Source organism: Alligator sinensis, unplaced genomic scaffold, assembly GCF_000455745.1.
Source record: "Alligator sinensis unplaced genomic scaffold, ASM45574v1 scaffold87_1, whole genome shotgun sequence".
NCBI lineage: Eukaryota > Metazoa > Chordata > Crocodylia > Alligatoridae > Alligator > Alligator sinensis.
Window position 1 is genome coordinate 1,333,509 of NW_005841929.1, and position 16,149 is coordinate 1,349,657.

At 44.1% G+C, this 16,149-nt stretch overlaps 1 protein-coding gene across 1 annotated transcript in view; it reads left to right on the plus strand.

Annotated features, from left to right (window-relative positions):
- The first annotated feature begins 1,364 nt into the window (after positions 1-1,364).
- Positions 1,365-16,149, plus strand: part of ADA2 (adenosine deaminase 2) — a 60,350-nt gene continuing 45,565 nt past the window's right edge. Inside the window, exon 1 of the mRNA XM_025198831.1 lies at positions 1,365-1,459. Coding sequence (XP_025054616.1) covers positions 1,453-1,459 — 7 coding nt within the window. The 5' untranslated portion in view covers positions 1,365-1,452. The remainder of the gene's footprint in view (positions 1,460-16,149) is intronic.

Here is a 16,149-nt window from a genome sequence, read left to right on the forward strand (position 1 = left end):
GAGGCCCGAGGGGGCTGCCGTTGGCTTGGGGCCGCGCACCCGGAGGGGGCGGGGTCGCCTCCCATCACAACAACGGGCTCTGGCGCCCGCCCCCCGCCGCTGCTGACTCTGAGGTGCCGAGTGCCCCCCACCCTCACGTGCTTCCTGTGCAAAAAATCCAAATATCCATATACATGTCTAATCTAAATCATCCATTAGGGTAGGGGGGATGGTTGATGGTTTTTTGCATTGAGCGTTTGTGCCACAAAGCTTGCAAAGAACAATTTTTCCCCACTACTGTAGTTGGTCCAATAAAAGATATATCACAAAGTTACAGGGGGGTAGGTTGCAGCTGCGCTGGTCTACAGACACAGGCAGGCAAGGTTCTTTGGGTCAATCGGATATCTTTTATTTAAGTTGGTCTAATAAAAGATATCAGACTCGCCCAAAGAACCCCGTCTGCCTCATCCAGTTGTTTACTTAATCATTCAATTGATACCATAAAACTGCACCCCACCCCACCATTTTGCTTGAGCTTTTCTCACCCCTAATAAGAGCCCCGGTCTCCTCTGTTGAAGGTGCCCCCCCAAACCCCAGCACCAACCTGTGTCCAGGACTGCAGTAGAGCTGCTCCCCCCATGCCTGAGCCAGCCCTCCCTTCCCTAGCTGACGTGGAGGCACTGCCCTTGGGCCTGGCAAGGGGTGTAGGAGACACTGGCCTGAGTGTAGCAGGAAGAAAACACTGTTCTGCCCCTGGCAGACCAGGGCAGTATTTTGGCAACTTTCTGTCCTCCTCACAGCACACACCAGGGCCCTGGACAAGTCACGTCAGGGCTCTTGGACCTCGGTTCCCCCCCACTTGTAAAATAGGGAGCACCTCTGGTTGTTAAAGTGCTCCCAAACCTACAGGTGGGTGAAAAGCATCCTATGAGAGCCAGATGTTTGCTCAGGCTCGCCCCCTCCAGGCACACAACTAGGGAGCTGTTCCCAAAGAGATCATTCAGAGATAGAAAATACAACCATCTGTGCCCTCCGGGTTCCTCAGACGTGGCTGTGCTCCTCATTGGGTCCTGCATATGTCTGCCATGTCCTGCGTACTCCTTAGGGCTGGTTTCTGTTGGTGAGACTCAGCTGTCCTTCTGGCTCCTTGATTTGGGGGGAGGGGAGCAGGAGATCAGTGATGTCGCTGATTGGCATCACTGGCATTTGAGATAATGGCAACTGAAATAGAACAGTTCACACCTCTCAGCTACTATTTCAGGCTCCCTCCAGTCTCAGGCATCGGCTTGAGATGTCACTATGTTGGTTTGCATGCTTTTCGCGTTTTCAAGGGCTCTTGTTCTGAAAGCAGAGACTCGAGAGAACAAGAAGGCAATTTGAGAGATGTGACACTACCATGGAAGTAAAGCTGCTTTGGTTAGACAAGAAAGACATAAAGGAGGTCGACCAGCTATATAACATAACGAGTGACCGATGGGAGGTAAATGCTGGGTTCCTGTGCACCCCTTTTCATATGATCAAGGGATAGCCAATGGAAATGAAAGGCAGCAAATTTAAAATGATAAAGGAAATACTTTGCACTGTGCATAATTAACATATGGCAATTGTTACCATAAGGTTTCGTTGAGGCCAAGAGATTAGTAGGATTCAATAAAGGATTAGACATGTATATGGATATTGAGAACATTCATGGTTACAGCAGACAGGATATAAATACATTTGAGAAGGCGTATAAACCCTCAGGCTTCAAGACATAACATAACCACTAGCTGATGGTGGGGGATTAGTGAGAAATTTCCCTCACGGGCAGGCTATTCAATAATGGTCCACTAAGGGTGTTCTTACACCTTCCTTTGAAGTATCAGGTACTAGCAACTGGCAACAGCAAGATACTGGATACACTGGCCCACTGGTCTGATCTGGCAATTCCTATGTTCTTATGTGGATGGGGGGGTATGAATGTCAAAATAGAAATGCAGGAACAACATGGATAAATGCTGTTATATGTACTACAGGCAAAATCAAGTGTGCCTCAGACACAGACCCTCTTCTCTTGTGTTGTAAAGGTCACACCCACAGCAAAGATTTCTCAAGTTCTCTTGTGCTCAACCTTCCAAAATGCCTGCTTAAACATACACTGTCTAGCCAATTTATTATTTACCTTTCCTAAATACAATCTTTGTCTCTATTTTCTCCAGAACTAAGCCTGCATTTCTTTCCAAAAAAGTTTTGCCTTGGACAGGCGATTTATGATTTACATGAGACCAATATGTTAGACTAAAATGATCCTGCCTCTATTTCAAAAAAGCAGCGACTCAGACTCAGTATTGAGCAGGGGATGCTGCTGATCTCTTGTGTATTGTATCTGCCTGCACTGGATTAAACCAGCTGCAGCTACGGTAGAGTAAGTGCAGAGAAGGAGATCGCTGCCTAACAAATACCATTTTAACAACACACAAGCTCAGTATAAAACATAAATGACTTTGTATATACAATTTTAGAATGCCAAATCTCAAGCAAAGCCTTCATCTGGGCAGTTATCAAAACTCTGCAATACCATTTGCCTTCTAAACTCTGTGTAATTCTTTCTTAGAAGTCTCTTACTTCCCCCCATTGCTGTGTAGGATAGTTTATTTGTATGTATGTTTCTCTCTACTGACATTCCTCCCTGAATTCCTACAGTGTCCAGCCAAGGCTTATCTTATTGTCGCATCTCCCCTTGTTCTTGACACCAGGTCAAACAGCTTTGTAGCATCCCAGCTCTCTATCCCATTAAGAATGTTGTGAATCTTAATTAAGTCTTCTAATCTCTCTTTTTTCCAGAGAGCCACAGTCCTAATTTTGGCTATATTTTTCAAATTAATTTGGCTCCCTCTATCGTCCCTTTTATTTCTACTGTACCCATTCTGTTGCTATAATGTTCTTTTTATAAGCGGGTGCTTGCAACTGCCTTCAGCAATCATATATATATAGCCTCATACTGCCAGACTCCCATACAGTTCTTAAATCGCTTTTTTCAGATGTGCCTCTAATTTTGTAGGTTTGATTTACCTTCCCTTGCTGTTCAAAGCAGGTCAACACAAACTTTAAAGTTTATTCTTCTTTTTCCTTGTTCACACAAACTGCATTTTTATTCTCCTCCATCTACTTAGTATTTCCTTCCCATAATCAAAGCCTATTATGTCTGGTGTTTCTTGCTCACTTCCATTTGATCACTCTCTTTTTAACTGTTTTTCTTTGCCCTCTTTAATGCTCCACCTGTTCACTGATTTTTCTCCCCTTTGTCATCTTTCTTCACCTACCTCACTGTCCCTTCCACTAGTTTTTTTTTTTTTAATTTCTTCCCCCCGGAAACCCTTCACTAGGCCTTGTCTAAGCTGACTGACCTTGGCACAAGAATCCTCTGGTAGCAGAAAGTTACTGCCACTGCTGTCAAGGCATACTCACTTTCAGGCTCTTCTGGTGGTTCTGTACAGCTCCACTGCAGTAGCTGTACAGGCAGGGTACCAAGGGCACCCTGGAAAAGCATCAGCTGCTGAGGGGACTGCTACAGTTGGCAGAATGCACAGGAGCATCTATGTTGCAGGAGCATCTACGCTCATCTTCTGCCAATTTTTAGACCGGGCAGAAGCCTTCCTTTGGTCAGAGAGGTGATGTAACTCTCTTGGCCGAAAGAAAGAGTTCTGCCACTGCAGGGGAGTGGTAAGGGTAGAGACATTCATAGTTTTTCTATTAGACTTTAATTCTGATGGCAAAATTATGTTTTGTAGCCCAGGCCCCAGCTGAGCCTACAAAACGTACTGTATAAAACTGCAATGAGCAAATGAGTCTGATTTGATAGAGCAAAACAGAGCCCCACATCTTTGTTGCTTAGGATCAACACAGTATGCAAGTCCTGTTTTCTCAGGAAATCTGTCAAATTCTAAGTTCCGGTAAGAAAAAGTTTCCAGGTGACTTTGGGACTGAAATGTGCCAATTTCTGTGTGGATAAACCCATCAAGGGGAAAGGAGAAATATTTTTCACTTCCCCTGGAAAGTCTTGATATTTGACCTTTTTTGACAAAGCTTAAACATAGTGTTAGTTTAATACTGGATATATCTTCTGTCAGGGGACTGTAGTCTGCCCTTGTAGGAGGATGGACTGAGACTGAATAGGTCTGTTCATCTCCAGCTGCTGTTACATTATAATCAATAAGGGCCTCTCTTCTTTTTTGTCAGTAACTTCCTTCCCCTGACAATTAGGGTTTCTGTTTTTAGGTTAAAACATACGGAACAGCTTTTCACAAGATGTATAGAGAAATACCTGTAGTCTGCCATTTTGGAGTCCTGGGAAATGTTTGTGGAGGGACCAGCTGAACCTAAAGCTCTCTGTTCTCAGCAGGACCTCGTTCCCTGGAGCATGGGGTTCAGAGTGGTCCAATATTTCATAAATTAATGGAAAACAATATTTTAAAACATAAATTAAAAACCAAACTTCCCTCAAAACATCCATAACCTGCCTTCTTATAAAGACCAGAAATACTGCCCTACATTTCTCCGCATGAATTGCATCAGCTCGCTACTCCAATAGTTCTGAATTTTATCACGCCCTTGTTTGTATTGACTTCCCTCAATAGTCTGTTGCCTGCAAATCTCATTGTCTTTGCTCCAAACTCCTTCATCTTATTCACTGATGTATAAAATAGAAAATAATTCCAATCTAGTCACCTTTCTATATCCCAAGCTGATTTTGTTCACCAGAGCCTTGTCTTCAATTCCTTTTTTCCCTTATGTTTCTTGTTCCTTTTGTTATAGATGTGGTGGTTTACATGACACAATTAAAAAACTTTCCACAGAAAAAGACTGTATCTGAAGTGCAGGACTTAGTATCTGGGGTCTAGGTTCTATTTGCTGGGTATGCTACCGTTTCTCTTAGTGACCTTGGGCAAGTTGCTTATACACCCTTCCTTAATTTTTCTACTGGCAATGTAGTGATGATGAAATTAACTGATATGGAGGGGTAGAAAGGGTGCCAGGGTCAAAAGCAGTAAGAAAGTAAGAATTCAGGGCAGAGACCCCATGGCTTGGCTGTTGACGTGGGAAAGTCGCAATGGAATGAAAGGGGTCAGAAGCTCAACTGGAGAGCGTCCAGGATGGAGTTAAAAGGGAGGAACATGAGACAATGTTCATAGACTTCGTCCTCTGTGAGTTTGAAGGTGAAGAGAAAAAAGGAGTTGATGGGATGGCAGCCAGAGAGGAAGATGACATCAAGGGCAGGGTTTTGGGGAATGTGAAAGAACTGAGCATGGTTGTACTGTGAAGGAAACAAACCAGAAGCAAAAGGGTGAAGAGGTGGGAAGAGTATGTGGTGAGACTGGAAACTGAGAAGATCAGGGGACAGTATGGCTTGCTGAATGAGGCAGATGCAGGAATGAGGAGACAGCTGGAGATAAAATTTGCTTTCAGTAACAGAAAAGTAGTAAAAAGTGGAAGGAAGAAAGCCTGGATAGAATTTGAGGATTTCCCATTTGGAAGAAGCTGTCAGTATCAAGGGAGGTGACTCTAAGTGTGAGGGAGGATTTTAGGAAGGAATCAAAAGCACACAGGAGTTAGGGACTGCTGGCATGAGAGCCAGTAAGAGTGGAGAAATAGCACTGCTTGAGGAGGAAGATGGCAGCACTAAAGGAGGAGAGAACAAATATGCCATGAAGGAAGTTTGTTGTAGTTTTTTATTTCCTGCCTTGTTCACAGGATAAGAAGAGAGGAAGCAGGGATGAGCCAACTTTGAGGAGCAATGGGGAAGCAGTCCAAACATCTGCTGGGGCAGGGGGGAGCAGGGGGTGGAGCTGAAGGTGTCAGAAATCAAGTGCAGTGTGAAACTGGAGGTAAGAGAAAGGTTGTATGGAGGAGAGGGGGGAGGCATTGAAGGAGAAAGGTGGAAGGGAACTCAGAAATGGAGCAGTGTTTAATGAAGACAAGGTCAAGCAGGTGGCTGTTTTGGTGAGTGGCAGAGTTAATGCAAGGCCTTAGGTCAAACAAGAAGGTGAGGTCAGAAAGATGTGAAATGAGAGGCTTGGACAGTAGAACAGTGTGGAAGTTTAAGTCATCAAGGAAAAGGGTGGGGGAGTATGATGAAAGGGAGAGCCAGATGTTTATATCAGAGGAGAGGGTGGTTGGGGAGGAGTTGGGTGGGCACAGATGACAGCTGTGTGGAGGCAGAAAAGAGAATAGGGCCTGGCTGGCTGTTACTTGAAAGAGTGGGAATGAAGAGGAGTTTGAAGCACAATAGCATTAAAGAAGCCTGGCATCCCTAACACTTTTATGTCCTGCCTATGGTGGAGTCAGACATGCACAGCATCTACTGCTTAAACCAGATGCATGACGCTTGAATCTTTAGCTGTGCTTTAACATATGCATGACTACAAATTCTAGCTTGGAAAGGATACATTTGTTCCTAGTTGTGTTTAACCCTAGGCTGCAAGGGATTATACATCAGCTGTAGAGCCCAGGGTTAAATACGACCAACAACAGATGTTTGTCTCTCATCTGCACAAGAACTTGCAATATTATTTAGTACGTATTCATCAACACATCAGCTGTTGACATATCTTACTTGCTATACTTTTTAGAGTGGAGTTAGAAAAGTAAAGTTACATATTTATTCTGCCGTCAGGAGACTTTTATATCCAATTTGTTCAGTGTACAAATTAATATAAACGCGCTTGCTCTTGTAAACCTGACCTTACTTCTGAAAAATTTATCAGTGCCCTTTCCACTTCTTGCAACATCACCAGTAATTAACCGTAGCGGCAAGTGTTGCTGATGCTCTTTGAGGTAAACATGGGAAAGTGTGGAGGAATAAATTTACCTGCTATTGAATTGCAGCCCTTCTGAGGTGAAATATAACATTAGTTTAATAGCACACTCCAGTTTTAGAGAAAAAAATTAGCAATACCACAGCAAATTTTAACTTCATGCATATTTTCGGGTAACCAGAAAGTAACTACCCAGTGGAAATTTGGCTAGGACAGCTTTGGTAATGCCTGTTTTCCACTGTGGCTCTTCTGCTGTATATTTAACCAGGAGATCTAAGCCTGAGGTCTCAACAGATTTTCTGCTCCTAATCCACTGGGGTTGAAAACCACAGGTTGTAACTTGATGTTTTGTCCCCTAGAGAGCAATCAACAGGCTAACAATAATCTGTGGCAATGGATTTTTAGCAGTGGAATCTGGACCTTTCAGACTCCTCCTAGATCAAAGAGTAGAACGGAAATGAGCCCAATGTGCATCTGTTCTTCTGTGGTCAGCCATGCATACAGCTGAGGCAGAGGGTGGCTGCTGAGCACTAATATGTACATCTGGCACAGAAAAAAGTCAGAAATGTACTGGTCTGAACAGCAGCAATCTAAAAGACAGAAGCTAACAATCTGACTTGGAACCCTAGATGGGAAGCAGAGCAGAGAAACATGCAAACCCTACTGCTTTCAAGTCTCTCCAGGTCTGTTGTCTCTGCTTCAGCTGTCTTCTGCTATTCAAAAGGCAACACTGGCTCAGCATAAAGAAACAGATTATTTAATTGTTTGCAGTCCGCTAGTTAGCAATGGCACTGCTAGTACTGACAGAGAGGAATGGGCGCCTCATTCACTTTGGTACTGGTTCTTATAGACCATCTCAGAACACCCAGGGAGAAACTCATTGGGATTCAGTACTGAATCTTTGGTCTGTTCTACCCAGGTGTAATGAGCTGCAGAAGCAAGACATTCAGAAGCAATGAGACTAGCCCCAGAATGAAGTGGAGAGAACGCTTCTCAGCATGTCAGTGTTCCACGCATAGAAAAATTCCCCATCAAATAGCTACAGGGGAGGTGAAGTACTTTGCTTTGGGGGAATTAAAACAGCATTTTGATTACAACTGAAATCCATTTGGTTCTCAGTTATAACATACTGCTGCATACGACTGTTCTGCATACCTCAATTCCCAGCTGTGCACACACCCCTCTTAGACTCCCTTGATTCTAACAAATCTTCCACACCCTGACTTCCAAGACAGAATGTAAGAGGAAGCAAGTTTTATCTCACATCATGGATCTAACAAAGGCTACTACTGGAGGTTTGGCAGTGTAACTTTCTTTATAGGACAAAAGAGTTTAATTTGATGCCTCCTTACCTGATGTAAGGAAATACAACTTCCATAGAAGCTTCTGGGCCAAATTCAGTGTTAAGGTAAATGGTGGAGTGAGTTACACTGGGTTAATTAATAAAGCAGTATAGTTTGAGGGCTAGAAAAGTAACTGCCAGGAAGGTATAAGATAAAACAGTCTTTTGCCAACACTTAATTTAACACACACCTGTTACTTGCTTTTCCTGCTCCACTATGTTCTTGGCATGCACAGGTCCTGAATGTCAAGTTGGTTTAAGTTAATTTTACTTTACCAGAATCCCTTTTCTAACCCACTTATGCCCCTGTTTATCATTCCTGAATTTGACTAAAGGAACATAGGTCCTCCTCCTTACATGGCCGTTTAAGTAGAATTTAGACAGAAGGTATTTTAAATCCTGCAGAATAATAATTTGACTGGAATACTGGATTAGATTGGTACATGACTGGGAAACTAAATAGTACAATGTGGAGCAATGAGCATCCAGCTGGAAATCCTGAGTTCTCATCCCAACTCTTCCACTCTCATACTTAACTACCCCATTATACTAAACACAACAGAGGAAATTTCTTCATAAATTCCAAGTATAGGGAGACTGATTCTCTTGGCCTTGGCATAAGGTCTGGTCTACAGTAAGGAAACTTGCCCAGATATATAACAACGTTGATTCAGTTCCTGGTACCAACCCCTAATGTATATGCTGGCTCATCTTAATTCAATGCATTTAATTAAGCTAAATTAGCATAAACACAATTTAAATTAGTTTATGTGCATATGAATTAACATTTGATAGCAGTGGAATGGAATAAATTTGAATAGCTTCCACCGGCACAACTAACAGGCATTTCTAAAGTGAGACTAGTTCTACTCAAGTCATTTAAAGATGTTGTGGGGTACATAACAAATGTGACAGAAGTTCCAGGCCATTGTGGGCAGCTTGTATGTCTGCTACAGTTGGTTGATTCATGGAGCGAGGGGATTCTAACTGGTACAAGGACAAAGAGATGGGCCTGGTGGTTAATTCAGTCATCTCTAGACCCTTCCCAGAATAGTCTTATTCTTAACTAGCGACTTACAGAATGTCTAGGCCCCAATCAGCCAACCTGTTTAAGAAAACCTTCAAACCTCCAGAGGAGAACAGTCTTGAAATCAAGGGGCATTTCCACTGGCTTCACTGGTCATTAGAGCAGACCTTATATACTGGAAGCCTTCTCGCCACTGTTTCTTTCCAGCATTTCAAATACCTGTGATTAAAGCTGCTGAAATATAGACCCAATGCTTCCTGAGTGCTAGACTGACTGAACAGTGGGCCTGATGACAATTGTTACCCCAAAGACATAATGCCATTCCTTCCACACACTGGCTGATGCTTGGAAGTAGAATTATCTAGGCTTCATCTCTGTGCAAAGAGGCATGAGGACAACCAACAAAACTATTTTCTATGGCACCTGAAGCACACATCAAGCACTTGCCCCATGAAAACAAAATGGTTTGAGCCCTCAGGCTCTTGGTCCCACCTGCAGGGCACATCTGACTGTTGAGTGCAGGATTTGGAGCCATGAGTATATTCACTGTATGTACACTTTTGCCACTGCTTAAATGTATAATTTTTTAGTGCTGGCTCATAGTACTGGATCCAATAGCCCTAAAAGCTGACACTATCTGCAAGCCAGGTACAACATGGACAACAGTAGTGAACGCTTACTTTACATTGTCCTCTTCAGTTCAATCTCCATCTGTATATATGCCTAATGTAATCCTTGTGTTGTCTGCTGTGACCATTGTTCAGGAGCAACCTGTATTTACCAGTGTCAGGATTCAGACCACCAGACCCAGACCATTAAATTGTCATAGGGGATGCCAAATTTTTAACACTAGTCAAGTTAGACTGGCAGCCTATAGGTATAAGACTGTGCACCATTATTAACTCCAAGGGCTATCGATTCTTCTGGCTTTTTTAGATGCTTATTTCCACCTTGCCAGAAGCTTTAAACTCAGTCTTTTGCTTACAATGCTATTCAAACAGCAACACAAAAAACAAAGAAATGAGTGAGACAGCTAGCACTCATCATTGCAAGACATGAGTGTAAGGCATTGTGAACATGGGCAGCCACCGGGGTAAGTTAGCTGTGCAGTGTAAGCGGGGTCCAGAAGCCAGTATCGAAATTAGAGAACTGCAATCAAGAACCAGAGTCAGGAATGCAGAGCTGAAGTCAGAACTAAGGTCTAGAGCCAAAATTAGGCTGTAGAGCTGAAGTTGGAGGTAAGTAAGAGGTTCCACGTGGGCCAGATGCACAGCAGAGATCTGTTACCCAGACAGCTTGCTGCTGTCTGCTCTGGTTTATAAAGGCCTTTGTGGGTCAGGGCCTTTTTCTGTTTTGAGATGTCTCAGTTAAGGCCCTGATCACTTCCAGTTAGGTCCTGGGGCTAAATCCTCTCCCACTAGGCCCATGCTCATTACCATGAGATGGGAAAGTCCAACATAAACTCTGACTTCACATTTCCATTCTGACCTGCAGAATCTTCTGCATTTCTAGTTGTGGGTCCCCCAGACAGCTCTATCTACTTTGATCCTTATCTACAGCCACGTGTGTGAAATTCAAACTGAGAATCAGGAAAAGTATCCTGACAGTGAGGTGCATTAGACTGTGAAATAGCCACCCAAGGGAAGTGGTGGAAGTCCTGTTGCTTGGATTATTATAAAATAAGACTTGACAAAACATTAGTAAATATGTGATAAAGAAGAGCCCCACATTTGCTGGGAGATGTGGTATATGATGTAATGTTTCTTCTGTGTCCAATCTCTCTGCTTTCGAGTTATGAGCTCCCACATACTGCTTTGCTAATTTCCCCGATGCCTGACTTGCAGTAAGTCTTTTTTCCACTACCAGTCTCTCACTCATGCTTTGCACCTCAGTTTCTGATATACAGTGCACACTTCTGTCTGGGCCATTAGGCCAAGATATTCAAAAGCAAATAAGTTAGATTCCTAAGACCATATTTTGGCAGCTAAGTAAGAGGTCAGATTTTCAATACTGCTCAACACCCAGCAATTCCCATGGATCTTTCCTTTGTCCTTTCTGTGCCTTTATTAACTGTTTCAGTCCAGCTGATGGGCTGCAGATTTTGATCTCAGCTACAGCTGCATAAAACAAACTGCCTCCATTGACATCAAGTGGGGTGACCCCAACTTTAAGTCGATATAAGTGAGAGGCAGATGATCCCCAAAAGGCAGAAAGGCTTTGATTTATAAGTACAGACAAATCCCTACAGTGACATGCTATTAGATTGAAAATAAAAATGTTATTCTTTACAATTAGAGGGAGATAGGCTTGAGGGTTAAAATGTGAAGTGGTCAAGCTATTAACCTTCTAATTTAGAAGCAATGGTCACTAAATTATGGGGCATGTCTCCTTCCTCCTCCTCCCAAGAATGGCCCTTTGAAGATGATACTAGTTTGTTATGTGAACAAGCAATAAAGTGTAATTAATCCTGCTCTGAAAATATGATCAAATACCGGCAGTGAGTCACAGCTGAGCCTGAGGGGGTAAAGGAACTTAAATCAGGGAGCTGGAGTGTCAGACAAATAGAAAATCCTAACCTCCCAGTCTCTCTCCCTCCTGCTCAACCCCTATCACAAAGCTAGGCCCTATCCCTTTCCGTCACATCAACCATACCACCCTGAGCTAGTCTTCAGATACCATGGTGATGAGCATGGAATAAAAGCCTTCTTAGTGTGAGATCCTGTTAGATCTCATAAGATAGGTTGGCTCAATACCTGGTTGGGGGTCTTCCAGGGAAACCCCGGAGAGCACAGGAAATGATTCAGTAGCTTTTTCAAGTTGGTCCTGAGCCAACCTTACTTACAATGCTGGGGGTACTGTGTTTTCAGGGGTCCTGTCTTTCAGAGAGATGCAATATCTAGGTCCTGACCATTCCTGGTAGTTAAAAATCCCATAGCACTGACCTGCAAGAGCAGCAGCGTAAACCTCAGTATTCTGGTCAAACTATGTGAGAAATTACATTCTGCTGGTCTACCACAATTCTAAACAGTTTTAGTTGAGGGAAGTTATTATTCCTTTTCCCTATTAAAAACGCGAGTTATAGATCATGCTTTATTCCAGAAGTGGCTGCATTTCTATGAGGAGGAAATACTTCTTGTTCATAGATTTAATAGATTTCTAGGGTTGGAAGGGACCTAATTAGATCATTGAGTCTGACCCCCTGCTCTGGGCAGGGAAGAGCGCTGGGGTCAAGTGACCCCAGCCAGGTGCTTGTCTAATCTCCTTTTAAATACCTCTAAGTTAGGGAAAAGCCCATTCCATATTTTGGCAACCCTCACCATAAAGAATTTCGTCCTGATGTCCAATCTAAATCTGCTCTCCTTCAGTTTATGACTGTTGTTTCTAGTAACCCTGAGGGGAACCCTGGTAAACAGAGTATCCTCTATTTGCTGCTGACCCCACCAATGAGTTTATAGACAACCACAAGATCACCTCTTAGCCTTCTTTTGTGAAGGCTGAAGAGATTCAGGTCCCTCAGTCTATCTTCATAGGATCTTACCTGCAGGCCTTCAACCATATGAGTAGCCCTCCTCTGAACCCTTTCCAGGTTATCCATATCCCTCTTGAAGTGCAACCCAAAAATGGACGCAGTACTCCAGCTGCAGCCTCATCAGTGCCACATAGAGGGGAAGTATAACCTCCCTAGACCTGCTTGTGATGCACCTACTAACGCAAGAAACAGTGCTGTTAGCCTTACTTATTACCTCGTCACATTGGCAACTCATGTTAATTTCTGCATCCACTATGACTCCGAGATCCTTTCCCACTGCTGTGCTACTTAGAATGGTACTTCCCAGTCTATAGGTGCATTGGTGATTCTCTCTCCCCAGATGCAGCACTTTGCACTTATCTTTGTTAAACTGCATCCTATTCTGATCCACCCACTTCCCCAGTACCTCCAAATCCACCTGAATTCGCTCCCAACCCTCTAGTGTGTTTACTATACCCCATAGTTTGGTGTCATCTGTCAATTTGGACAGAGGACTTTCTACACCCTCATCCAAATCACTGATGAAGATATTGAACAGTACTGGTCCAAGGACAGAGCCTTGGGGAACACCACTGCCCACAACTCTCCAGGTAGAAATCGACCCATCCACCACCACTCTCTGGGTGTGTCCCATAAGCCAGTTTCCCACCCACCTGACTGTGACAAAATCCATGTCACAACTACATAGTTTATTCAGAAGAGTTGGGCACAACACTGTCAAAAGCCTTTTTAAAATCCAAGTAAATAACATCTACCTTTATTCCTGCATCTAAGCCCTTTGTGACCTGGTCATAAAAAGAGACCAGGTTAGCCAGGCAGGATCTGCCTACTATAAACCCATGCTGGTTGCCCCTTAGCATTGTATTGCCTGCTGCCCCCCTACAAATGTGATCCTTTATGATTTGTTCTAAGGTCTTGCCAAGAATAGAGGTGAGGCTAACCGGCCTATAATTACCCGGGTCCTCCTTCCTCCCTTTCTTGAAAATAGGAACCACATTGGCCCTTTTCCAGTCCTCTGGGACCTGTCCTGAGCACCACAAGCACTCAAACAGTTGTGCCAGTGGTTTTGCTATGACACCGGCCAATTCCTTTAGTACCATGGGGTGAAGATCATTGGGGCCTGCTGACTTAAATACGTCCAACCCCTCCAAGTGCCCCTTCACTAGGTCAGCACTAACCATTGGTGGATTGGTATCTCTCTCATACCAGACTAAAGTCTCATTGGGAGGCGTGTTTGTCCGTGTCCAGGAACACTGATGCAAAGAAATCATTTAAGAGCTCATCTTTGTCCATCCTATCTGTTACGAGTGGCCCTAGCCCATCCTGTAGCGGCCCTATTTTACCCTGCACCTTCTTCTTGCTCCCTATGTACTTAAAGAAGGACTTTTTGTTACCCGTAATCTTTGTTGACAGCCTGAGTTCTGCTTCTGCTTTGGCCTTTCTCACTGCTTCCCTGCAAGCGCAAGCCAAGCAGGTATGCTCCTCCTTGGTGGCTGCCCCCTGCTTCCACAGCCTGTAAGCCTCTTTTTTTTCCCCTGTAGGCTCTCCTGGATTTTTCTGCTCAGCCAAGAGGGTTTCTTGGCTTTTTTGTCTCCCTTTATGTGTACTGGGATGGCATCCCTCTCTGCCTGCAGAATCAGTCCCTTGAGGAACTCCCACTCTTCCAGGACTCCCAACTCACCGACGTTATTACCCCTCAGTCCCACTCTAACTAATTTCCTGAGCTCATTGAAGTTGGCCTTCTGGAAATCTATCGCTTCTGCCCTACTAATTATCTTTCCCACCTTTTGCTGGATAGTGAATCCTATCAACAGGCAGTCACTATCTCCTAGGTTACCTTGTACCTGCAGATCCCCCACCAAGTCCTCCCCTGTGGCCAGCCCCAAGTCAAGTAAGGCATTTCAGGTAGTGGGAATGCATACCTCCCGTGTTAGGTGCAGGTCCTATTGTTAATATAGGGCTATGTGATTCTTCAGGATAGAAGGCATTATATACATTTATCAGCCAGTGAAAATATAGCCAAAACAATTACTTAGATGGGAGGAAGCCCTAGACAAAGCGGATTTAGTCTGTGACAGCAGTACTAACAGATTGGCTGCTCTGGAGAAGGCTTGGAGTTCGAAGATGAGTTTGTGGCATTCTCCAACAGGCATGTGTAGAGAAATAGTGAGATTTTTCATGAAGAGAAAATGTACCTCAGACAGCCCTAGAATTGTCCTCAGGGCATTGGGCAACATTCATGGAAGTTGGCAATGGTACCCAACTGGGTCCTCTGGAATGAGAAAAAGGCACTAAAATTGTTGTGGGAGTTGTAGGTGGAAGGTGAGGAGGCAGAGCCTTTTTTTAAACAATTTTAATATAGTGAGAAACATCCACCAAAGCTCCAGATATATTCTTTTTTGCTGTCTGATCTGGTGGTGAAAGGAGAGAGGAGCTGAGCTGGGGCTGGGCAATTCTAGCTTTAGTCTCTTTTTACTCCATTTGAAAAACTGATAACCCCATGCCAATCATCTTCTTATCTTAGGGCAAGTCTACATTGCCAGTAACAATATGATTGTAGTGTGCCCAAACTAGCTATAATTTAGGTAGAATGGGTAACAATAGCAGTGAAGAAGATTCAACCTCACAGACATCAATAGAAGAAGCCCATTGAGGACCCAAGATATATACATAGGTTACTAGCCTATGCCAGACTCCATGCCATAACATGGGGGGTAACAGGAGTTATGATGCAATCTAAATGAAAACCAGCGTCTCACTGCCTAGCTATGACATAGCCCCACCTTCATTTGGCTGTGTGGACATATCTTCAGTGGCTGGCTGCTTCTCTCTCCAAGACTATAGAGAAGGGTTTGTTTAGGACCACCATTTTTTCAGGAGGTTCAAGACACAACCTTTTACACTCCTGTACTACTTACTGAGAGAATCCATCCATTAGCGCAGGGATGTCAAATGCACCCCCTGGCTCCAGGCCAGATTGAGACCATGGGGGCTCATCTCAGGCCAGATCCTCAGGGCCAGTAGCAACTGTGGTGGGAATGCATTCAGGCAGCCATGCAGAGCCATGTTCAAGCAGAAGCAGAGGTCTAGGGACAGGCAGTGGCCTGGGTCCAGGGGCTGCTGCTGATGTCCATGTCCATCAAGGTCCAGGGATCTCAAATTCTGTGGCAGGCTATACCTCACAATTTCCAGTAGCCCACCAGACTACCCGTAGGCTGGATGAAACAGATCTGTGGGCCAGGTTTGGCCCACGGGCTGCATGTGTGACACCCCTGCACCAAGAGATTCCTCTAGCAAAGGGCTATCCCTGGCAATAGACGTCTGTGGAGTAAGGCATATAGGTGGAGTGTTGCTGTGTTTCACTTCTCAGAGGCCACAATGGTGAGCCACTGAGGGTATGTCTGAGGAGCTCACACACTGGTTTGATTTCCTCCAGGTCAAACAGGTCCCTATCTGTATCCTGAGTAGGGTGAGAGAC